Raw genomic sequence first — 26,482 nt, 5'->3', positions numbered from 1 at the left:
TGTGACAATTGATTTCTTGATACTTTGCCTGTGGACACCATTCCTGAAGTTGCATTATGAATTAAATGAGCCCATTGAAGTTCAGGAATGAATAGATATGCTTTTTTCTGGTTCAGGTTCATCTCCAGTTTTGAGTAGCTCACCTCTGGAATCAATGGAAGATGCAGCTATTAAACACCAAGAAATTAGGCCCAAGATGAGAAGACAGAAAAGTTGCCCTGTGTGCTGGAAGCTAGGAATTAATGGCTTTATCTCCCCACACCACATGTTCCTTCACTCTCTTGATGTTCAGTTCTTTTGAAAACATTGACCACATTTTCTTGTGCCTAATCCTAACAACTTACAGTGCATTTATAAAACTGTATAATGTACTACTATGTACAATAGAAGTAAGGCACAGTTATGACTTTGAATTTCCCTCTTGTTGCGACATGCATTATTTTCCCTGGCTTGCATGCCTATGTTCAAATGTGTAAATTCAATAGATTTTTTAGGGCCTGATCTTCAGCTAGTATATTTGCTCCTCTGAAGCCAATAAAACTGCACCACTTTACACCAGCTGAGGATCTGGCCTTAATTTAAAATCAAAACAAAATTCCTGACAAAAAAACATGAGCAAAAAAAAATAAATGAGCTGATCACAAGTTAGGCATTTGAAGAATACATCAAGTCAAACTTTTATTAGCAAAGTTGAATTCCATGTATAATGAAAATATCTTTTAAAACCATACATGTACATAGGCATGATACAAACGGCAACTACAGTACAAACACATTTTTCTAAACCTTAATAAATTTACATTAACATTCATCTAGTAAAAAAAGAATGGTGTGAACTTAGTACCACATTTGTCTTGATCTTTTTACATGAAGTAACAAAATATCCTGTGTAAAATAAAAAATACAGTATGCTTTGGCTCATACCCATATATTGGTTCCTGCATGAAAACTGAATTACTGCAGATAACAAAGCTTGATCTGATAGTCAAAACTTTTACATGAAAGATATGGTGCTGAAGTGTAAACATGTACCAATATTCAGGAGATCAAATGGCAAACATTATGTATATACTTTATACGGAAACACTAAACATTAAAAAAAGATGCTTTTGAGGGCATGATCTTTTGTCAAGTTAATGGAATTTCTGCCAGCAAGCCCTAACAATGATTTCCCTTCAATTTCTCTCTCCTTACATGGTTGTTACTTAAAATAATTGAGATACACTATAGACAGCATGTCTAAGTATCCTTTTTATTTGTGTAACTATGACTGCATGATTGAAATTACAGTGAAATGCCTCTTCAGATGTATACAAGACTTAGAATAAAAGTACCCAATTACCAAACATTGTTTTCCAAAGCTACGTGTAAAATTATTGTCAAAAGCCTGGAAAGATGCAACCTGCTCATTTTTATTTAATTCACTTGGGGGAAAAAGTCTGATCCTGCAAACTTTTATTTACACGAGAATCATTGGCTCATATGGTTTGTCCCATTAGCTCCATGGGAGTACTCATCTGAATAAGGGGTACTCATAAGAGTTTGTATGATCAGGCCAAAGCAAAGTGACAAATCATTGAACTACTGCATCATGTTGAAAGCTGACCTACAGAAGATATGATTTCTTATTAATTATATATACTAAACGACCTAACCATTGTAATTTTAATAAATTTATTAATGGAGTTATATGATGGGGTTGCTGAACTGAACTCCATGACCCAGGAGGTCCCTTCCAATCCTGCAGTCTATGTTCCAATATATATATATATATTGATTTATTCATAGGGGAAAATAACTTGTCTATTGTCTTAATTGGAAGCAGATACATGGCCAAGACACTTATCCTGTATTGGAATCCAGTATCAAAGCCTCCTTGGGAATCCCACTGATGTAAATGGGAGAATGCACAGAGATGGAAATACAGTTTTTAAAATGCATAAACTCCTTTGAACTTTGTGCCCGTGAGCTCACAAACACCACCAGAGACTAAACTGGAGATGGAGGCCATTCTGAAGAATACAATATTATGCAAGCTTTCTTTCTTGGGTGGATTGTGCATATTTTAAAATGTAATGCTCTGATATATGAGGGCCAGATTCTAATGCCCTTACCCTTGTTGAATAGGCCATACTCCATGAGTATGTAGTATTAGAGTAAATGGGAATACTAGTGGAGGCTAGGATTATCCAACATGAGTAAAGCGTTTGGTCCTTATTACCAGGGAGGAGTAACCCCCTGTATTTTGCTTACCTAAGACTTTTCATTATAAAAGATTTTTGCAACCTTTTCTTTGAGTAGCTCTATCACCTCCATTGTTTAAAGTGGGCCTTTGAAATTCATTAGGGAGAAATCCCTGGAACCAGAGAAGTGCCTTTTCTTTGTCAGATGAAATTCCGTTCAGGTGTGGCTGAGATATAAGCTTCTGAAAATCACCTTTACCCTTCTGTGATTTGTGCTGCCAGTAAAATGTTGGCAGCATGCCAAAATAATAATAGAATTAACTCTAATCTGAGCTTGATCCCATGCCACTATCAGAGCAGCAACAGACAGAACAGGAGTGAGGGGAGAGAAAGCCAAGCTTTTCTCCTTTCTAAAACCCCTTCCCTCTACTTCCCCCAGGAGTACCACATGGGGAAGGAGCTTCCCTCACCTCCAGAAGGTTGAAAAGAGGAGAGCTGTTCCACACTCATAGTAATCTCTTCATTTTCCTTAGACCCAGCATGTGACTCCAGTAACCTAGTCACACCTTTCTATGGAATATCAGTTTTCTCTTACTGCTAACTAAAATGGTTACTGTAATTAAGTCCTCAAGCTGTGCTGGAGGTTTAGGATTCAAACTGACTGATGATCTATGATAGGGGGGGCTGTTGCATTTGCATATAATTAAAATTTGTTTTTACTTTTTCCTTTAAAAGAAACCTAAGAAATTACAGACAAAAATCTATGTTTAAAAATATTAGTTACAGCTGTAAAGTCCAAATCAGAAAATTTAGGAAAGGCCAGAATTAAGGTTTCATATGCAACCTTAATTCAGCTTTCATGTGTGTATGTATTATGAGATATACTACATGATCACATGGCATTTTTTTTCATAAGACCCCTGTCTCATTCAGTGTATGCAGTTTTAATATAGGAGGAGTTTTTTGTATGTAACAAATTAAATGAAAAATCATTACAGATTTCCAAAATGTTATTTGATTAAGAGGATTTCAAGCACTTCTGAAAAATATCAGAAACATCTGTTCTCTTAATTGTGGTACCACATTTATGGTGCTAATACTTTAAATGCAACATAAGTGTCAAAATGTCCCCTTCTTTACACCAAACCCCATTGAAATGAATGGAACTGGCCTGCTTTGCATGAAAGGAAAAATTGGCTCCAAAAGTATAAACTGTTTTGCTGTTTTGTTTTTAAAATGACATCTCTTTTGGAAGCATATTTTAATCCTCTGCACATTCCAGGATATAAAATAGATATAGTGGTGCCTAAAAAAATCCCTGCTGAAAAAGAATTACTCAAGAAAGAGAATGGAGCTAGACAGACACAAGAATCTCTGGGAATTTCAGACGTTTGTTTAATATTCATTGGGCAGAATCCTAAAAAGTCAGTGCACGTTTAAAAAAATTTCATTGCACATCTTTTTGTCATAGTGTGATTTTTAGGCCCTGAGGAGTAATGAATCACGAACATTAAGATTTAAGAGACTGAATAAAAAAAAAATAGAAAAAGTACTCATACCGACACAGATGAATAGCACATCACAGGGATGTCATCAGCAACTTTAAGCTACAAATGAGCAAGTCATAGCAGAGGATGCTTATTCATTATTTGATAAGAGGCTGTCCCACTAATGCGGTGTGAAATTTGTGTCTGTTTAACATAGATGTTTCTGGGACAATGACTCCAGTTGAACCGAACATCCTGTAAGTGCAAGAAAAATGCATATCTTTGCTGACTTTTCATGGCTCATATCGTACCTAATGTGTGAGTGTGAGCAGCCATCCAAACTTGCAGATGGCAGTGGCCCACAGTCCTAAAGGTTTGCCCCTATCAGAGGTCCAAACCCTTTGAACAGAGGAGTTGTTTAGTAGCTATGGGGAGTAGAAGGAGAAGGCTTCTGTAATTGAGCTCTTACCTAATACACTCTAACACCCTAGTCTGGACCTTTCCCTCCTCTACAATCAGATTTCTCTCTGAGGATTCTGTGCCACCTACAGAAGTTGGCACAGCAGTAGGGGAGAAGAAGAGAGGCTCTGGCTACTCAATGGACCATTAAAAACAAACTAGAAAGGCCAGTAATTTGTGGATGGGAGCAGTGGTGGTTGGGGACTTATTACTCCATCTTGCTGGATAAGGCTAACTAGGGCCTCTCCGTGTCCTATTAAGAGTTTCTTTAGAGGGTAGAAAGAGAAAAGATGAAGAGACTAAACTTAATGTTTACAAAATCCAAGGCAATCAAAACATTTCAATTAAAAAAAAAAGAATATTTGGTGGAAATAACTGAGAAGGCAAGGAAACTTTCCTCTGCTAGCCAAACATTGCTCCCCTGTGCTAGTGCAGAGCCCCCTCAAAGTGAAATGGATTAAGAACAGACTAGCAACAAATTGAAAATTGTAACACAAGTCTGGTCAATTCTCAGTTTATTTCACTTTCAGGTTCTCATGCACTAGTGTCAGTGGACACTCGTCCTGTCGGTTAATTTGTCTGGAGTCCTGAAAAAAGTCACCTTGTGTGACTTGGGACAGGATGTAAGGTTTCAGTTTCCTGCCAGAACCTCTGTGTGTGAGACCCTTCTCCCCTCCCCCAAACTGACCAGTCCCTTTTCAGTGATCAAGTTGAATTAACTGTAAAAAAAATATACAGTACAAATAAGTGAGACATTTGTCAAATTCTCCCAATTTTAGGGATCTGAGGTGCTAATAATACAGTATAGTGTGCTAACTATTTTAACCTATGACCATATCATTCTCTTATAAGCCACCTATAAGTAGTCCCATTGGCCTTTATTCCAAATAGATGGTAGATTTAGGGCCAGCACCCAACAGCTACCATTGTTTTCAATTGTTGTTGAGAACTTTTGAAACTCAAGCCACTTCATTTAAGTACATGAATGGGAGCTGGTCCCTTAGGTATTGTATAAAATTAAAACCAGTGTTTTGATTATTTAACAACGTGCATCGTGCAGCTCATAAAGTTGTAATTCTGGGTCTGATTCTGCAAACCCTTACTCATGGGAGTAGTCTTTACTTACACTATTATTTCCACTGAAGTACTTGCAATGAAATCAACAGAGCTATTTGCCTAAGGACTACTCGTGTATAAAAGATTTTGCAGGAATTAGCTTGTATATAGTAAAATTTCTCCTTCTAACAATGACTAAATTGTAATTATGCAGATACAACCATTTTAAAAGAACACCACAGAACTACAAGGAACATTTGCACTGTACCGAAGTTAACAAAATATAAAAGAAAATAAAACCCAACAAACTTTTAAAAATAATTGGGAGACCAAATATAAAAAGGAATGAGTAGCAAATTGGGAATTTTAAACCTTATTCAGTAAACCATATAGAAAAGAAACTCTAGTGCAATCCATTTTTTAAAAAAGTAACAATGCAGGATGTGAAAATATTTTTTTAAAAAAATACCTAATTATTTAGGGTTTATTTTTTGGAGAGAGAAACAATTATTTTTAAGTATTATCCAAAAGAAAGAGGAAAAGCGAATATATGGACTGTTTCATACACAACTAGTCCCTCTATTTCTACATAGCAATACAGACTTGTACTAGGATCATTTTCTCACTTCAAATTAAAACCAGTCTGTGTTTTCAGTTATGTAAATATTAACATAATATGTACAAGAGAGACAAGGTGGATGTCTTTTATTGGACCAACGTCTTCTTCCGAAGAACCCTGTGTAGCTCAAAAGTTGGTCTCTTTCCCCAACAGAAACTGGTACAAAACAAAGATATTACCTCACCCACCATGTCTCTCTGGCATCCTGGGACCAACATCACTACAGCAACACTGTAAATAATATGTACAATGCATTCCTGAAATGTATGCTCGCATACAGATATACAGACAGAAAGCAGACAAAACGCAGTTGCTTAGAAATGCAGCTTTCAAAGATCTTGGGTGGCAGATTCAGGTGGCCTTTTTAGTAGTCTAAAGACCTGATCCTGCTTCCTTGACACATCGAACAGATGTGGGATGAGCCTCGTTATCCTCTGCCAAAGGAAAACTAGTGTAACTGAACTTGTTTAAGGAAAGAGTGACAGCTACTGGAGAGAAGATATAGATACCAGATCGGAACCGGTTTCTTTTGAGAGCAAGTTTGAGATAAAATTACTTGTGGATAAAGCTGTGTCGCTAAGTAATTGCAATCAGCTCTAGCCACTAATTCTAGAATTACTTAAACAGACTTTCTTTTTCTTCGTGAACATTAAATAATATATGGAATGTATTTCTATAGTGTTTTCAATTATTTTTTTCTTGGTGTTAACTTTTAAAGTAATCTCCCTTCTCCCACCCCCACTATCTTCTGACCTCCACCATGCTAAGGTAATTATATATTAGGGAATACTGGATGTAAATGTCTATACAAAGTGACAAAGCATACAAGAAATAGAAAGTTATATAGAGAAACATGTAGGGTAACAAGTATCTATATACATATGTAACACTGAGAAGCTATGGTTTTGGTCAGACTGAGTGGTATATATTGTATGTGAGAGTATTATTCACCTGTTTTTATGAATGAAAACACCTGAACAATCAGGACTGAAAAGTCTCAAAAGTCATGTTTTGATAGCAGCGACTAATTCCCATATTACCTGGAGGTTGGGGTTCTGACTGATTCGTTCTGCAATCTACTTCTGATTACCTATGGTAATAGTTGATTACTAGTCAAGATAAATATGGAAATTTGAAATGAATCATTTATGATAATATTTTATGCGTGGAGAGGAAAAGTTGCTGTAGAACTTCCAGTGCTTTCAACGGATCCTTTTTCCTTAGATCCAGCGTAAGCGCCAATAAATGAACCATCTTCATTAAACATCCCTTGGTCCCCTTCTCCATAATCTACCAAACTATCAGCACTTTCCGTAGCTTTAATGTCCCCATTAAGTGACTGGAGGCTGCCTTTGAGTGGCTTCTCATCGCTGTCACTATGAAATAAAGAAAAAAAATCTTCCCAAAATCTAGCTTTGTATTACAGTTACAAAAGCAATCGTTCATTTCCTTTGTCAAAATAAACAGACATATTGAGGGAAGAGGGAATCAGATACATTTTGATTGGGATGCATTTTCAAAATATTGCACACAACACATTACTCACTTGATTCCAAGTCAAGTCAATGGATGTGGTGCCGCTAATACACCCTGCTCTGTGCATTGTTTGCATTTTGCATTTTTTGTAATTTTGAATTTAATGGAATAGGTCAAAAAACAAAACAAAAACCAAAAAATGCAAACATTACTGAAAAGAATGGATTGTGGACAGTTTTTATTTTTCCTTTTTTGTCCCTTTTCCTTCTTTTGCCATTGAAAATGGAGGGAGGAGGAAGGGGAAAAGACAAAAAAGCTGAAAACCGGCTCTAATGATGCATCATTGTATCTTATTTTGTATCTTAAAGAGAGGCATAAAGAGTCTGATTTTACAAAGCAAAGAGCCATTTGTATTGCCCATTGCAGGGTCCATTTCCTTCACCTAGCCTTTGAAGTGGAGTAGGTGGATTGAGGTAAAGGCTGATGTTTGGGGGTATTGGTATTTTATTGTGTCCTGCTGCTTGGTGGAAGGGGTGAGCACTTTGGTTTTTGTAACTTTAAATGATCGGCATGGTGCTGGTGGGCACTTTTATTTATTCTGAGTAATAAATAAAAATATATTTTGCATGTCTATCTATTTCGCAACTGCACAGGCATAATCCACATTCACTCAGTGGAGCACCCTGTTCCCGTCTAGGGACAACTGGGCCACACTATCGGGGCTGATGAGCCTGCTACAGCCTTGGGTAAGAGAGCTGGATCTCTTTTGCTTTCAGATGCAGAGGTGCCAGGTTTGACTTCAGTGCTGAAGACCCATCTAGGGGCACAGAATTACATAAAGTGGGTAATTTATATGCACAAACAGGTAGGCCCCTAAACAGCTGTGTGCACCAAATACCAATCTGTACATACAATTGCAGTTACTGCACATGCCATAATATATGTGGATCTTGACTCATCTCTGAAATATCAGGCCCAAACCTCACTTCTTCATACCGTTTGTATTCAGTACAAAGAGCCCATCATTTCATATGTTCTAGAATTACTTGAGAAGAGTCTCCAAATCTGTTTTGGGCTGCTCTGGCTTTACACTTAATTCACCATTCACCATTGAGCCTTCCCCAGTCCCATGCAGGGTTTGTGGCTGGATTACACCCGTGTATGGCTAATCCTTAATTGCTGGAATGACCCTTGTGTTGGCAGGCTGTGCTCTCTTCAGCTACACCTAAGGATTAGAGTAGCAGCCGTGTTAGTCTGTATTCGCAAAAAGAAAAGGAGTACTTGTGGTCTCTAAGGTGCCACAAGTACTCCTTTTCTTTTTACCTAAGGATTAGGGAGTCACAAAGGTCCCAGACTCTGGATTTGTGCCAAATACACCCTGAGCAGCCCAGAGCTCTGGGCCATTACCTTTGAATGATATCCCAGTTTTTCCGTGACAAAGGGGAAAGTTATTTTGCAACATTTTTCACAAAGGATGTGTTCCATTTTTCAGTTAACTCTGTGGAACCTATCAGCATCACAGCTTAGTTGCACATTGGTTACAGCATTACATCTCCAGCCTCAAACTCTGAATTTACATATGTATATGAAGGAATGATTCAATGAAGTGTTAAAAGACACCTAGTGTTATTTGGCAAAGCTATTCTGAACAAATTTATGCTAATCTATATTAATTCAAATCCTTTTTTATTAGGCATAGCAAAAATAGCAAAGAAGACACAACACCTAATTACTAAGAAGGAGTCAAAAGAGGCAATTTGCAATGAGGACCTGTGTAAGGCTGCTACGAAAAAATGCGTTGGAAACAGTGAAGCCTAAAGGAAACTGTATCTTCTGACTGAGGTACTCCAGTGGAAATGGCATGAGAAATCCCAGGAGATCTTGCAATGAGAGCCTGTTATTGTATATTCTGGAAAGCCCAGCATTTCCGATCTAAAAAAAGGCTGGGAGTTTGTCACAGACGTTTCCCAACTGCCACGAGATATAAGTAATATTACTAGAAATTCTTATACTAATAAAAATGGGCAAAGAAGCAATAGCATTTTTTAGTCAAAGACACGATGTTACAAGTTTAACTGGAATCCCTAAAATATTAGGCAACTGGGCCATATTCCTGCTCTCATTTATGCCAATGTCTGCCTAGTAACGCCACTGAAATCAGTGGAGTTCCACTGGCTTTACAATGAAGACAGTGACAGCAGAGTACAGCCATGTGTATCTCTAGGATATCTATGTCTCCCAGAAAGATGCTCATGGCCAATGATGATCTGAAGTAAATCATCTTACGTACATATCCAAACAGAAAGTGGTCGAGACTGAGAGAATCCAATTAGATGGTTCTATTAAAGTGATTTCAGGAGAACCAACAAATTAATGCAACTTACCGTAGTTGCACACAAAAATTGAGTAACTTCTGCACAACTTCACCGCATGACCTCTCAAGATGTGAATGCAATGGCACTGCCTGCTGGCTACCCCCTCACACTGCAGCTCTAGGAGCCCAGGCAGCCTTAACAACCCAGCTGTCGTCTCACTCTTGCTCCGTATAAATGGTACAGAGAGACTGTCATACATTGGACTGTTACAAGACCAGATATTCAGGATAGGCGTTAGACCACACATTTGCCCCTCTCAGACCAGCACTTTGAAGTCTTAAGCATCTCCTCCAAGTTGTGATCAACACTTTTGACTGCAATTGACTTCAGGGGGAGTTGAAATTGGTCAGCACCTCATAGGAGGTGCTCACACTGCCACAGGATCACCTGCTATTTTGTTGGCTGGTCAAAAGATACTGGCCTGTTAGTTTACATTAATCTGTCCCACTCTATTGACTTCAGTGGGACTGAAGGTCATTAGAATCAGGAGATATAAAAATATCTCAAGTATGTTTTCATCTATCATGAAAAGAAAACCAAAGAAAAATGGAAAGTAGATGTAGATGCTACAAATATCTTCCAAATTGTTGGGCCCAAGATTGGGTTTCTAAGCTAGTAACATAAAAGTTCAATTCCGCCATCCTCACTTAAACTATTACTGAAGTTACTAGTAATGTTGACTGAATAAGGATGTCAGTAACTGGCCCCCAAATTTGTTTCTTCATAATCAATATACAAAATATTTCTTGCTTATTTTACCATATACAGTATTTGTATTTCTAGAAAATACAAGCTGTATTTGGGGTGAAAATTACTAACCTCATGACATTCTTACCTTTCTAAATATTTGTCCCATTAGAAGGCATTAAAAATTAAATAAAAATGAAATTATGCATGAAAAAACCTTATCCTTGGTAAATAATCTAGTATACATACCGGATTTAGCCAGCAACGTTTGTGTTTTTAAAGCTAGTTAACCAGTATTCAAATATGGCTCATACCACGATGTATTTTCATATGTAATGTAAATATATAATGTAATTAATTAGCCTCATTAGTCTTGAATGCAGCCAAGTGTAACTATTTTACTTCTTATATAGAAACTACTGTACTGATATTTATTTTCCATTTTCTGTCTTTTTAATTTTTCTCTCTTCTTTTGCAGAATGAACAATCCCCATGTTACTAAGGGCCCAATCAAAACCCACTGGAATCAATGAGAGTCTTTCCATTGACATCAATGGATTTTGGATTAGGCCCAATATAAACATTATATAACAATATATATAAAAGGTGCTAAATAAGAAACAGATGGAAAAATAGGGCTACTCCATCAAAAATTACCTATATCATAACTTGGGTGGATTAAAGTGTTCTGGATATATCTTTACATTCATATTATCATCCACTCCCATGGGGTTTGCTTTGAAAATGAAAAAATAGTGTTACTTGCATGCTATAATAAAAACACATTCAATAAATACTTGTGAAGATACTGGGGGAAAAAAAACATTTGATGTAGTAGATCATATTTACCTATATTCCCCAAAGATCTCATCTTTAATTGATTGAGCTTCAGGATCTGGATGCAAATCCTCTTTTTCTTTCACTGTACAAATGAAAGAAAGAATAGATCTGTTCACCATGCTGTTTCATGTATCATTTTTATTTTTGGCAGATTCTATGGGAAAACTGTCAATCATTATCTACAGCTGGAGGGCAACATATTTAGTTAAGTGTTTTGCATTGCACAGAGGAGTATGTTTTCAAGAGGTGTAGAATGGGGTAGCTGCCTAATTCCCAAGGACTCTAGTCAGAGTTTTGCAGCTAAATCCTTGTACACTGCTTTGAAAATGCAGCCCCTACAATTTCGTTTACTAAGACACATTTCTTTCCTGTGTAATTCAGGCTATATCTGGAACCATAATGTGTATGTCATTATAATACTATTTAGTTGGAATATGAATTTAAAAATTGCCATGCTGGAAAAAAAGATTTACAGGTGCATCTAGTCAAGTATCCTGCCTCTATCAGTTGGTAATTCAGGATGTTTCCAAGGAAGGTATAAAATTAGGGTGACCAGATGTCCTGATTTTATAGGGACAGTCCCGATATTTGGGGCTTTTTCTTATATAGAGCCCTATTACCCCCCATCCCGATTTTTCATACTTGCTGTCTGGTCACCCTATGTAAATCCATGTAATTTGTTTACAAACCTAATTATGCAGTACCATGTGGGAAATTGCTTTCTGATTTCTGCTGACAATCAACGTGTACTACAGCCACTATTACTTTTATCCTAGCTAGTTTAATTGTGATTAGATTTAGGAGAAAAAAAAACATTGTGGGAACACAATTATTGTAACTGGGTATATAAAATAGGTAACTGCACATGCCAAAAAAAGGCAAATTAGAAGACTTTAGTCCAATAAACACATACAGCTCTAGTGAATATGGACAAGATCTTTTAAGAAATGTTGGTCCCAAACCCCCACTGAAATCAATGGGAATTAGGCACCTTAAGTACCTTTATAAAAATCTGGCCCTGTGTGTACAAGTTAGGGTCCCGGTTCTGCAACTGGATCCCCTAGCACGGCCCCCTGTGTTTGTATAGTGCTCAATGAAATAAAAAACATATTAGCACAACTACTGTGAAACAATAACATATAGGGCTGGATTGTAACCCTACCTGAGTAAGGGGCAATATGTAGCATTTTAACATTATAGCTTGTAGGTATAATGAAAATTATTGTAGTGTCTAATACAGTGGTGGGCAAACTGTGGCTCATGGGCCGCATGCAGCCCATCAGGGTAATCCGCCGCTTCCGCAGCTCCCAATGGCTGGGAACGGTGAACCGTGGCCACTGGGAACTGCGCGTGGTGGGGCCTGCGGATGGTCAACGCCAGCACAATGTCTCGCAGCCGGCAATCAGATTACCCTGATGGGCCACATGTGGCCCGCGGGCCGCAGGTTGCCCACCACCGGTCTAATACTACCAAACTCCCACAGCCTTTACTTTTCACTTCCATAGCTCTTATCGTATATCTAATATTCCCATTTTTTAATTTGGAATACAAAATCTGGAGAAAAATAGAACAGAGATTTCTAATTGCATAGCTCAAACAACCCAAGTAATGCAATGACTAGATCTAGTCAGAGGACATTTAAGAAGTTACAATTCATATCAAATCACTGACAACTGGGTGGACCTGCCAGGGCATAATTTTAAAATTTCCATGTGTGAGACCCTGAATGAAAAATGACCGTCTATCAGTATGATGATCAACTTGGTGTCCCTACTCACTTTAGTGATACAGGATCAGGGCCTAAACCTTCCCTGTTAGAAGTTGCTTCCTGAATCACATGTAAAATACCCTCACTAATGAAAACAATGAAACCCGTAGGGTCGCTCTGGGGCATAAGCAGATGTTAACCAGTGACAAGATTGCTAGTGGCACCAAGACCACTTAGAGAGAGATTAATGAGTCTGCTCTACAACCTTAGCTAAGAGCCATGTGGCTTTTATCTCATGCAGTGAAGGCTCATGCATTTAGCTCCAGAGGTTCCAGGTTTGATCCCGCCCACCAACATCCAGGGTCTGTCGGTGTTACACTGGAAGTACAGAGAGCAGCCATCAGTATGCCTCCTAATGACCCCCTCATAAGCCATGGAGCATTCTGGGAGCAGAACTAGGAGTGGGGCTGTATCACAGCCCCATGGAGATTCTGAGCAGTGCAGCAGCACACAAAGCAACAGGGGGAGGATGTTGTAACTTACACAGGCCCCCATGGCTGTCTCAATTACATCGAGGAGTCCCGGAGCAGCCCAGGATCAGGAAGGCTCAAAGGCGGCTTAAAGCCATCATAGTGCCTTCTCCTCTGGATGAGTGTTCTGTGCTGCACCTCTTACGAATGGAGCACAGAATCTCATCAGCTGAGTATAATGTTTATTTAAATTCACTCAATGTTATATTTATTAAAAGTCACAAATACAAATTTTGTATTTCAGTTGGTATAAATTCAACCTTTAGGGGACCGAAGGCAAAATACTGAGGCATTTCCACTTAAATAAGAAGTTATTGGTGTGAAGAAGGACTGCTATTATATACATATCTCAAAAAGGACGTCATTTACCTGAGTATTTTCCTCCTTTATTTCTTTTGACAAAGCACATAGTTAGCAGCAATAAGGTAAGCAAAGCTATGGCACACATCAGTCCAATAAACCAGCCTTGGGTGGAAATTCCCTCATAAATGCCAGCATAAGCTTTGTAAAAGGAGAGAAGTAAAAACATTTAACAAGAGGAAAATAGACCATCCTAACCAAAAAACCCACCATTTAATATTTTCTGAACTAAACCTGAATCACACCAAACTATCGCTATTTGCTGCTTTACTGATTTCAGTCTAACATTTTCAATGTAAAAATGAAAAAATACAGGACAGAAGTAATAGGTCTGAGGAATAATGTTCACATTTAAGTAAATAAAGTGTCCGCAACATAATATACATAAGTAATTCCAAAGGAGCATTTGATTCAGAGGATTAATGCCAAATAGGAAAGTTGGACAGAAAATTGATAGCCTCTCATGCAAGCAGTTTTGCGACAGAAATAGTGTTAAAAGTGTTTAGGGTACATGCAAACTGCTCAGCTAGTTACACTGAAGATGTAAAACGTAACAGCACCTACCCTATTAAAATGGCATAGTAGCTAAAACCTGTAAATAATATGTATTGGAAATTATTTACGTGTCATTATTTACTACTGGGAAGACAAAATACAAGGCTGAATTGAAAAATGATGGACTCATTCGTGTTCCTATTGACGTAAATGGCAAGAAGAGGCTAAGATTTCATTATTTAACTGTTACACTTTCATTGCACAACATAATATGTAATGTCAGTATTTCTTGAAATATTAAAAATAAAATAATCTTGTTTTGTCACAATGGATTTATCACCCTAAACAGTTTCATTTCTCACCTCTCTCCCTCGTCTCAATTACATCTTCAAAAATGCTATTGTTATCAACCCAATTCTTAGTCACTAGACGAACTGTATATTCAGTACCAGGCTCAAGTGCCTCAATGGGGTGAAACTTTTGGGTGGGATTTACTGCTTCTGAAATCTTCCCGATCCCTTTACCTATGAAATGTACATAGTCAAGTCACATTGATTAATTCTATTAATTCAATAGCAGGACTCTGAAATGCACAGTTACAAATGATTTAAATAACAAGTGATAATAAAACAGCATACATGGATATGTTTAACATTTGCCTTTGGATAGTTTATCTTATTTTTTAAGGTAGACAAGAAAATAAAGTAGAAAAGCATTTTCTGTATTTGCTCTTTGATATTCTGCAGGATAAAATCAGTGTCAAACTGAAATAATCCTGAGATTTATGAAGGGCTTGTTTTAAATTTGCAGGGTGAAAGTAAATATTGAAGGAATGACATATAGGACTATAGATCTGCTTTAACTAATGAATGCTTAATTAAAAAAAAAAACTGAATATGGCCTGGGTTTTTTTACACAATCTGTGGCTTGATCCATCTTCCATTGAACTGAAGTAAATGGGACAGGACTGAGGCCCATGTTATCCTGAAATAATATTACATCTCTCATAGGAACAATTACACTGGGATTTATACTCAAATTTTCCATAGACAATAAATCTCCTTGTCCCCATTTATTTCACATTTGTACTGAAGCTATAAGCAAAGCTCTCTTTTAGGTATACCTGAAGTTTTGTTTCAAATGGATTTTCATATACAATCTTTACATGTTCCAACTGATATTTATTTATATGAAAAGTATTTGCAATCAATTTTTTTCTGTGGTTTTCAAACAAAGTCAGTCTTGCACACCTTTTGCTTTCAAGACTCTCCTTGACATGAACAGATGTTTTACCTGAATCCAGGACTGCAGGGTAAGTGATTTATTATGTACGTTTTTTTAAAAAAAGTATTTCATGCTAATTGCAAAAGGAAGCAACTGTTATTCACTGCAGTGAAGATAGCAGGATTTGCCCTCATCCTGGATACAGTGTAGTATAAATCATACGAATTAATCATAACTGTTCCTCTCTTTCAGGATTTTAAACAGTAACTTTTGCTAAAAATTACACAAGGAATATAAAACAGCACCCACATTTAGCGCCTGATCCAAAGTCCGTTAAAGTCTATAGAAAGGCTAAGAATCATTGATGTCAATGGGCTTTCAAATCAGGCCTCAGTAGAACGGTGCCCAGGTCTAGTGTTAGACACTAAAGTTTGGAGGAAAGCATTAAAACATATGCCTTTTTACTTCTGTTCAGTGTCTTCATTTGCTTAATTTATCTGGTGAACATTCTAAAGTTAACTAATGAAAGGGATCTTATGGTTACTCATACATACAGCATAGCTCAAAAACGGCTCGATCAATTTGCGCTTATAACACGGACAGTAAAGCAATGCTGATTACTATTGAAACTGGTAAGCAAGCAAACAAAAAAGCTTTGAGTGATTAGCCCTTCTTGATAGCTGAAGGAAAAGAAAAAAAGAGATTAAGAGTGGAATAGACATGGTTAAAGGAGCTGTACATAATACGTTTTCCAAGGCAAGTATACATATATTACAATAAGTAGCTAAATTAGTAGACCATTGGGAATCAGACAGAACATGTTCAATTAGAATAATGCGGATGGTGAAGCACAGTGTATTAGCATAACTTAATCCATCTAGAGGTACGTTTTACAAAATGAACTACATGAAGCTGAGGTATAATTTTTAATCAAACTGCACATTCAGCAACAAGACATTACAGGTGCATTTTAATTACATTTTGTAAAATCAGGATGTCAGAACAATGTGTTTCATAAAAAAAGCTACCCATAAAGTAACAAGAAATAAAGCTCTGCTATATGAACTTTAATCCTGTTGGTCAATAAACCCCATAAAACACTTAAAGATGTCAGCCAGAGAAAGTAGTCATATTTTCCAATCTGTATGCAGCATAGGTCTGATCTTGTAGCTCTACTCACTGAGATCATAAGCCAGCAAAGCACCTACATTTGCCCTTAACTTTAAACATGTGAGTTGTCCCTTGAAGTCAATTTTTTTAATGCCATGACTCACTTATTTAAAGTTAAGTGAGTTCAATCCTTGAGGGGGCCATTTAGGGATCTGGGGCAAAAATTGGGGATTGGTCCTGCTTTGAGCAGGACATTGGACTAGATGATCTCCTGAGGTCCCTTCCGACCCTGGTATTCTATGATTCTATGTGCTTAAGTGCTCTGCGGGATCAGGGATTGGGTGTTTTGCATGATTGGGAACAAAGTTTTACACCATAAGTTGTGCAGGACTTTTGATATTTGGCACCACAATGTTGTATAAAGGATTTTCTGTATCCTAAACTGTAAGATAGGAGTCGAGTGGAGATTGTGTGTGTGTGTGATTTCTTTCCATGTAAATCTGGTTGGCATTACAAAACTAAACACTGTACAATACCCATAGAAAAGAAATAATGGGTAATCGGGGAAGGGTTGGTAGAGGGAATAGAAAAGAATAGTTTAGAATCCAGAGGGGGGGAAACAAAGACTTACTGGTAAGGAAATGTTTACTCAATATACTGAAAGGTCAGTGCACAGCAGAAATTAGCTTCAGAAAACTGAAAGCAGTTAGGTTAGGTTTTTAATCTACAATACAGGAAATAAGCTTTAATAATATATATACCACCAGCATTTGTCATCTCCCCATTACTATTTATCAGCCATATCATGGGATTCACATGAACATTAAACACTGAACTACAATTTTACAATATTCCTATTGGGTTTAGAGATTTATGAGAACAATGGAACATACTTTTTTTTTTAATTGAAGCCTATGGAATAATGGGAAAACAAGATAAACCTCCCCTAAAGATGTACTATAGTGCTAGTTCTCCAAAAGTTAGCACATTTGTTATGAAATTCACTTATTAAAAAACAAAGATTGGCAATCTTACAGTTGAATTATAATTGTAAGTAATATTTTAAATTTATAGGAGCACCTGTCTAAATATATCTGCCTGGAATAAATGGAAAGTTAAACTACACTTTCATCAGTTTTCCTCCACTGAATGGCTATTAAAAGCTTATAAATATGCATCATAATTACACTCTACCTTCTGGGCTTTTGTATTCCACGAGGTAGTTCGTGCTGATTGGGAGGGATCTTTTTTTACTGGTAATTTACAATTACCCTCACATCCTTAGAATCCATTAGATGAAAATTAGTAGGCCATCCTGCTTAGCTTGACACCTAGACCATCCACTTTGACTTTTGGGTTGTTGGACTTTTGGACAAAGAACAGAAGAGAGGCTAGCTCATTTTGTCTTACCACCATTTCTGTTTACCCTTTGCTCCTGGCCACAGTTCTACTGGCTGTAACAGGTGGGATAGGTGTGATTGTATTTAACTACAGAAAGGATTCAGTAGGTAATACTTGTGATGCTCAGAATAGCAGTCGGTGATCACCAGTGCCCTGGTTCAAGAAAAGTTTGTATGTACACCAGGGCTTGCAGAGTTGCTCCCAGTACATGTGCAGATCAGCAGTGTGGCTTGAGAGGGCAGAAGGCTGCCTGAGAAGTTGTACAAATGATGCGGTAGTGGTGGAGGCCGGTCAATCAGTTGGTCATAGTTCAAGAAATAATTCCATTAGGATGTTATTCTATATGGCTAAGAAAACTGTGTTTTTAGTCTGTCAGAATGTTGGGTGGCAAAAGAGAATTGAGTTGGATCATACCTTATGTTATGAGAGGCTACTATCATGATCTTGAGAGATGTCATAAAGGTTAGTATTCTACGGCTGGGATATTAAATGAAGCCCAAGGGAAGTAGGTGCCCAACTGTCACTGAATTATAATGACAGGTTTCAGAGTAGCAGCCGTGTTAGTCTGTATCCACAAAAAGAAAAGGAGTACTTGTGGCACCTTAGAGACTAACAAATTTATTTGACCATAAGCTTTCGTGAGCTACAGCTCACTTCATCGGACGCATTCAGTGGAAAATACAGTGGGGAGATTTATATACACAGAGAACATGAAACAATGGGTGTTACCATACACACTGTAGTGAGAATGATTAGGTAAGGTGAGCTATTACCAGCAGGAGAGCGGAGGATTTGGGGGGTGGGAAAGCTTTTGTAGTGATAATCAAGGTGGGCCATTTCCAGCAGTTGACAAGAACTTCTGAGGAACAGCGGGTTGGAAGGAGGAGAGAATAAACATGGGGAAATAGTTTTACTTTGTGTAATGACACATCCACTCCCAGTCTTTATTCAAGCCTAAGTTAATTGTATCCAGTTTGCAAATTAATTCCAATTCAGCAGTCTCTCCTTGGAGTCTGTTTTTGAAGTTTTTTTGTTGAAGAATTGCCACTTTTAGGTCTGTAATCGAGTGACCAAAGAGATTGAAGTGTTCTGAGACTGGTTTTTGAATGTTATAATTCTTGATGTCTGATTTGTGTCCATTTATTCTTTTACGTAGAGACTATCTAGTTTGGCCAATGTACATGGCAGAGGGGCATTGATGGCATACATCACATTGGTAGATGTGCAGGTGAATGAGCCTCTGATAGCGTGGCTGATGTGATTAGGCCCTATGACGGTGTTCCCTGAATAGATATGTGGACACAGTTGGCAACGGGCTTTGTTGCAAGGATAGGTTCCTGGGTTAGTGGTTCTGTTGTGTGGTGTGTTGTTCCTGGTGAGTATTTGCTTCAGGTTGGGGGGGCTGTCTGTAAGCAAGGACTGGCCTGTCTCCCAAGATCTGTGAGAGTGATGGGTCATCCTTCAGGATAGGTTGTAGATCCTTGATGATGCGCTGGAGAGGTTTTAGTTGGGGGCTGAAGGTGATAGCTCGTGGCGTTCTGTTATTTTCTTTGTTGGGCCTGTCCTGTAGTAGGTGACTTCTGGGTACTCTTGTGGCTATGTCAATCTGTTTCTTCACTTCAGCAGATGGGTATTGTAGTTGTAAGAATGCTTGATAGAGATCTTGTAGGTGTTTGTCTCTGTCTGAGGGGTTGGAACATGTAATGAGATTGGAACATGTAACTTCCTTAGGCTCCTTTGAAAATTCTAGTGATAGTTACTGTTCCATATGCGTGGATTTTTCATTAACACTTGGATTTTTGTATGTACAGTAATCATTGTAACATACATAATTCTGTATTTTGTCAATGCTGCAACTCACTGGTAGCTCTGGATAGTATGAAATTTGGCAACAAAGATTGTTGAGTCAGATGACAATATATCAGAGGGGGATTTAGTTCTATTTTTTTTAGGAGTTTCTCTTTCCATTTAAAATATATATTAATGTTATGTTGTATATCATTTCAGGTGGCTAACTACACGTATAGCAATATTGATCATCAGGTTTTCTTATGTCAATGTTTTGGGGGCAGTTTAAGAAATGCTATTTGAATAAAAAAGGTAGAAGTAATAATCATTTTCTAAACAGAGACAGCACACATTCTTTCATGGAGTTAAGCCTGAGATAAGCTCATAATATTTAATCAGCTCTCTCTAAAGATACAAAAAAAGTCTAAAAGCTAAACAACGTTAAAGCTATAAACTCCAGGGTTCATAATTCTCACAGCAGAGGAAAAACTGCTGATCCTTAGTAACAATTTGCTAATCTCCAGTCATTCATTTTAACATCAAACTGAAAATAATTTAACTTTGAAACTTTATTTTTTTAAAATTTATTTTGCAATGTAATGCAAATGTTACAGAGCGGCAGTCATTTCCACCATTAGTAAAAATTCTCCAATCAAAATTATCCCTGTTCTACACCTAACCTCCCTCCCACCTTGTCCCCTTGGCCCCTCCTCCCCCACAAAACAAACCCCTCTAACTCTATGTTGACTGATTGAATAATAATTTCTCTAGGTGACTGAAAAAGAAACTCGAGAACCCACGGTAACCCAAAAAGGATTCATTTCAAGTGTGACTGTGAGTCATCTTTTTCTAGTAATGAAAGGCCTTAATCTGAGCTTCTGTACAAATGGAGTGTTCCCTGTGGTTCCCCATGACTCTTCCATGCAACTCAGTAGGCACAAGTTCTTCACAGTGTTTTCTCAACCACCTCTGCCTCAGCATCTCACCTGGGTTTTGACACTAAATATTCACTTCCGTTAGAATGCTGATTTAAGAAATCTTCCCCTCTAATGATTGCTTATTACATACTGGATTTAGTTATTAGTGCTATTGGTGTTAGGGTAGTGACATGCAGGGTAAGCATGGGGGATTACCTTTGGGACCTGCTCCTTATAGACCAGGGGCAAGCAAACTTCCTGGCCTGAGGGCTGCATCGGGTTTCAGAAATTGTATGGAGGGCCGGATAGGGGAGGGGGTCGTGACCTGGCCCCCACCTCCTATCCGTCCCCCCCCAGGGGTCCTACCCCATCCAACTCCCTCTGTTACCTGACAGCCCCCCGGGACTCCTGCACATCTACACCCCCCCGCTCCCCATCCCCTGACCTCCCCCAGACCTCCGCCGACCCATCCAACCCCTCCTCTCATTCCTGACTGCCCCCCCAGGATGACTGCCCTGTCCAACCACCCCTTCTCACTGACTACCCCCAGAACCCCCACCCTTGACTACCCCCTGCCACCCCATCCAACCCCCCTCTCCTTCCTGACTGCCCCCCCGGGACCCCTACTCCCATTCACCCCCCCATCCCCGTTCCCCGCCCTCTGACCGCCCCAACCCCTGTGCACACGCTCCCCGGCCGAACTCCCCTGCCCTGTAACCACGCTCCCTGGAGCACCGGTGGCTGGTGGAGTGACAGCTGCGCCACCTGGCTGGAGCTGGGCCACGCCGCCGCCGCCGCGCAGCGCAGAGCACCGGGTCAGGCCGGGCTGTGGAGCCGCGCTGCCCCAGGAGCTCACCCTGCCGCCCACAGCATGGCGCTGGCGGCGTGGCGAGGTGAGGCTGCGCAGGAGGGGCCAGGGCCTAGCCTCCCCGGCCAGGAGCTCAAGGGCCGGGCAGGAGGGTCCCGCGGGCCGTCGTTTGCCCACCCCTGCTATAGACCATTGGTTAATAGCACTGGATTTGACCCTACACACACACATTGCAGAGGAGAACCACATTTTAAAGGAACTATGGAGAACTGGCTCCTTCTGACTCAAGCAAGACTCTGGGCTGACGGGGAATTCTCTCCACACCAGAACATGCAATGACTGCAGAAAGCTGCTCTAGCCCATTGAGTGAAAACGCGGAAGATTTTCCTGCCCCTAGCCCAGCCAGTTCATTTCCCACTTCCCCATGTGCTGTGATGCAGAAGTCCACCATGGAACTGCGGTATGAAACAGCTTTGGGACCTGCCACTCTTTACAGGACAACCTGCACAACCTACTCCCCTGAGGTTAAAATGCATAAATTCAATGATCTTCAGCTATAATGGAAAACAAATGAGTATTTACTTTAATATAGCTATTATAAAGTCAGGTCAAATATGCCAGGTGCCAAACATGACTGAATGCATATTCACAACCCACCCAGACAGCTGTACTTCTCCGGGACAGTTTATTTTACAAAGCCCACAATGTAGCCTGTGACAGCTGGATATACTAGAGTAATGGGAGCTAACAGAAGCCCTAAAATAGATAAGGGAGGTAGATCATTTTTCTTTGAAAATGGAGCACACTGAATATGGGAATCACAGAGACAAAATAAAAACCAGAGCCGATAATGTTATTTTATAGAGTCTCTTTCCACAGTAGAACCACACTTTCAATCTGCCACTTTAAATCTGGGCAACTTTAACTAATATGCCATGACTTTTGAAAACACTCAATTTTTGAGAGACTGTGTAACTTGTTTAACTGAGATAGTTACACATTTTATCACCCTTTTTGTATTTTGCGTGCCCGCCATTCCTCACCTCAGAAAAATGAGGAAGTCACAGAAATGTGTGTGATTTCCTCAGCCAAATGGCACAGATTTTGCACACTTTAAATGAGCCTGGACCAAATTTAGCCTTCAGATAATTACAAAAAAATCCTTTGGGATTTCAATGTAAGCAGGAGTGCTGTATCTAAGGATGGACATTGGTACTATCAGGTGGCTCTCCTTTAGATTACTTGAAAAATTTGTGTAATAGGGCACAAAAGTAACAGCAGAATAGGACCCTTAGAATTTACAGAGATTATGCTGTTCTATTTGATGTGCAATCTGCCACTGACTTTCAGTAGAATCCCTTGCTGCCATCGCCAACAAAATCTTTTGAAAGAAAAGAAAGAAAACATGGGAAAATTAAAATGTCAAAATTCCAATTTTGCATGTTTCCTAGCCATATGTTACTGACAGCGTTACCAACAAAGATCCTTTTAAAACCTAGAGTGTTACACAGGGTTGTGCAAATTAATAACAACATCCTAAATGACCAAATGTAGGACTCCTGATCTCAGCAAAGAATACAAGAATAAATGGCTAATGAAGTAGCACTGTATTTTTCTGGGATCAAATTAAAATAAAATAAAAAAAATATTATATATATATAAATTATGTTGTCAAAGACAAAACTCTAACCCATTTTAATCTGATTTCTTAAATTATCTTTTTCAATTTAGCCATTAATCTCATCTACCAGCAAAAAAGTCACACTTCCCTAAATAGTAGAATAAACGGGGAACGAAAAGGATGCTGGAAGTAGAGGCCATTTATTAATATAGCATCAGATTCTGCTTGGCCCTGAAACAGCTGCACAGTACAGTGGTTTTGGAGGACATATGCAGTGTATGGGTGGGCTTGACTTAGATCAGTGAAAAGGCATCAGTTCAGCCTTATGATCAATATAGTAATACAACCACAGCCAGTTACCTAAGGGGAAGAAGGTGGCAGAATAACCCAGCCTAGGGTGAGTCTGGTCACTTAAATGAAATAAGAACTGGTCTGTGATAGAAAACATTACCTATCAGGTATTGGGTCTGGGAGGGCAGCATTATCATTCAAGCCTTTTTGATGATGGGAGTCCACATGAACTACAAAGGGAGAATAATAGAATATTTTGCACCTTGGTATCTGCTGGTATCATAAGAACTGTCCTGAATCATTTCATGAACAAGGGAATATGTTTATGTGTGGAATTAGAGGTGGAATCCTGGACCCAGATTTGGACGCTGTACTCTGGTCTGGGTAGGTTGATTCATGGAAATAATTTCTCACAGACTGCAGGTATGCAGGTATTCAGGAGATTTTCTGAAGTCCAAGGAGAGCGCGCGCGAGAGAGAGTGTGTGTGTTTGTGTGTGTGTGTGCGTGCGAGAGATGTAATTAAATGAGCTGCTGATTTCATCATTGGATAGGCAATCTTTGGACATTCTGTGTGGGATGCAAAAGCGGGAAATTTGTCTTTAGATCCATGCATGGATTCGGAAGGATACTGAGAGGAATCGCATGCACAACCAGGTCTTTAGGCACAAAAATTCATTAAGGATTAAATCATGTGGAAGAAGGCAAAAGGCAATGGGGTGTCTCTGTTTCACGGACGGGACCTTAAACGCTTCTTAGTAACTGGATCCTGAAATCAGGCTTGCTACATTCACTGGATTAAGAATCATTTTTTGCCAGGAACTGTGCTTTGACTTCAGCACCTGAAGAGACTATGCAGGGTGAAAGTCAGCTAAGATATTAAATTTCATGGTTACAATGTTATCGGTGTTAAAAATGATGAAGCCAGGCCATTTCTGCTTATCACATTTTCTTTGTCCTTTCCTGTGGTATGTCAAAAGCAATTATTGTTGATTAATATCTAGGAACTTGTTCATTGGTACAGTAAACTTTCAGAGTTCCCGACCAGAGTGTATTTGATTTCAGCTGAATGAGACAGACTGGCTTGTTCTTCTAATTTTCTTGTAAATCATCGAACGTTAGAGCTTTACGAGGACAGCAAGTAGCCTACAAATGTATTTCACTGTGTTAGTTTATGGGAAAATAATGCTATGTATGGAGCAAGTGCACTACTGTTAGCCTTATGTTAATCTTGATTTGTCGGATTCCCAAATTCTGCCCTCAGATGACAACACATGGCTTCCATTAATATTTCTTGGAATCCAAAATGTCCATTTAAGGGCAGAATATAGCCATATAATATTATTGAAAACACGTTTTTGTTGTTCTCCAACTTCCTGTTAGTAGTTACTAAAAGCTAACGGCTAGTTTTGATAAAAATCAGCTGAGTTGATTGGTTGGTTGAAGCTGCTGTATAGTAATACGCAATAGCTAAACCGTTTTTGTGTGTTTGGAGAATCTGGGTTCCTACATTTAAAAGTTCACTGATTGTGCTAAGGCAAAGCAAATTTCAAAGCAAACAATTTCCTCTAATTAGAGAGGAAAATGTCAAAGCTGGAGTATTTTCAATGGACTTTCCATTATCATTAAAACTCCTCATCATTAAGTGAAACCCCCATTAACTTACTCCCTTCTGTCATTGTTAGTCCTTCTTCTGTGATTGGTTTCCCACAGCCTTTTATAGTACAGGCCCTCACATAGAATTTATACTTGGTGCTCGAGCTCAGATTTGAAATCCTCCAGCTGAAAGTCGAAGGGTTTGTAATATTGACGTCATTCAATGCTCCAATCTCATCTGTCTCATTTACTGAAAGAGAAACAATAGAGTTCAGTCAGGCATGGCAGCTAAATGTTACCAAAATGCAAATGTGTCAAGAAAGCTGATGGAGAAGATGCAGTTTATAGTAAGTAGGAAGGATGGTACTTTAAATAAATGTATATCTTACTACCCTGATACATTTGTGAGTCTTCAAATGGGATTTACCATGTCTAAATCAATCAACTACACAATTGGGTATTATGATAGTTGAAAAGGCTCTATGATTCTAGAGATCTAGTTACTGAAAAAAGAGAAAGGCCTGAGTTTTAGAGCTATGCAAAATGTGTGTCTAGAACCCTAAATGCACATTAATTGAGACTGTTCTTGGATTTTCATTTTGCTCCCAAACATCTGCCCATGTCCTTAAACTTTGGTAGGCCTGCAGTCACGATGCAAGTTTATGGGGTGCTTCCAGAAAGTATAGTAGCTGGCTGCTATTTAAGGAATGGCCATTTGAACACCCATAGCTGGCCCTCTCCAAAAATGGAGAGCATCCAACCACCACCCCTATAAAAGTACTACAAAAGTAAGAGTGCAGTTGCCTTAGTAAGGATCAGTGCTGAGCAAAAAGTTCACAACAAACAAGTTCTTTGGCGACGTGTGTTGTATGCCCACTCCATTCTCAACAGAGTACATTGAATTAGTATCCAAACTTACCCCCAGTGTCTGGCTGTACTGGTAACTCATAATCAATAATTCAACATAAACTTTCCTCCCTAAGCTTGGCTGCTCCAGAACCATATCTGTTCTATCTCCTTAGCTCCTTCTGGCCCCAAAGAAACATTTCTATTTCCTTGATCTCCTGGTTACATATCATTGGACCCACCTGATCACGACTCAGCAGTAATTACCCTGACTCTAAATGTAGGGTTTTTACAAACAGGGGGAGAGAATTTGCTGAAGAGAAATCATTAAAAAATCTGAATAAATATTCACCAGAAAAAGTTTGCATTATTTGCCCAGCTGTACCAACTATGTGTGTTTAAAGATTCTAAGCCTATGCACACGACTCATGAATTATCATCACAAATTATTTCTTCTTTGAAGAGTCAGGTGCATTTCTAAAAACAGCTATAAATATTCTATGTGCTGTTTAACTATTGGGTTAACTGTCTGTGAATTTGAAAACATGTATTACATGATTTGATTAGTCTGAGAGTCTTTGAATGTATCATGATTGCACTTTGGGCT

General features: G+C 38.8%; 1 protein-coding gene across 14 annotated transcripts in view; it reads right to left on the bottom strand.

The window, feature by feature from the left end:
• Positions 1 to 652: 652 nt before the first annotated feature.
• The window catches only part of CHL1 (cell adhesion molecule L1 like), a 203,889-nt gene continuing 178,059 nt past the window's right edge, over positions 653 to 26,482 (bottom strand). For 11 of the 14 annotated variants that reach the window (XM_078853561.1, XM_078853560.1, XM_078853559.1 and 8 more), the window contains 5 exons: positions 25,100 to 25,279; positions 14,638 to 14,799; positions 13,790 to 13,921; positions 11,192 to 11,264; positions 653 to 7,180 (listed from right to left, as the gene is read on the bottom strand). In XM_078853561.1, the coding sequence (XP_078709687.1) occupies positions 6,964 to 7,180; positions 11,192 to 11,264; positions 13,790 to 13,921; positions 14,638 to 14,799; positions 25,100 to 25,279 (764 nt within the window). In that variant the 3' untranslated portion in view covers positions 653 to 6,963. Of the gene's footprint in view, positions 7,181 to 10,999; positions 11,079 to 11,191; positions 11,265 to 13,789; positions 13,922 to 14,637; positions 14,800 to 25,099; positions 25,280 to 26,482 lie in introns of all 14 variants that reach the window. The other 3 variants (XR_013636026.1, XR_013636025.1, XM_078853564.1) reach the window with 3 other exon arrangements.

Source organism: Lepidochelys kempii, chromosome 7 (genome assembly GCF_965140285.1).
Source record: "Lepidochelys kempii isolate rLepKem1 chromosome 7, rLepKem1.hap1, whole genome shotgun sequence".
Taxonomy (NCBI): domain Eukaryota; kingdom Metazoa; phylum Chordata; order Testudines; family Cheloniidae; genus Lepidochelys; species Lepidochelys kempii.
Note: the sequence above shows the minus strand (reverse complement) of the source record. Positions and strands in the feature narration are given on the sequence as shown.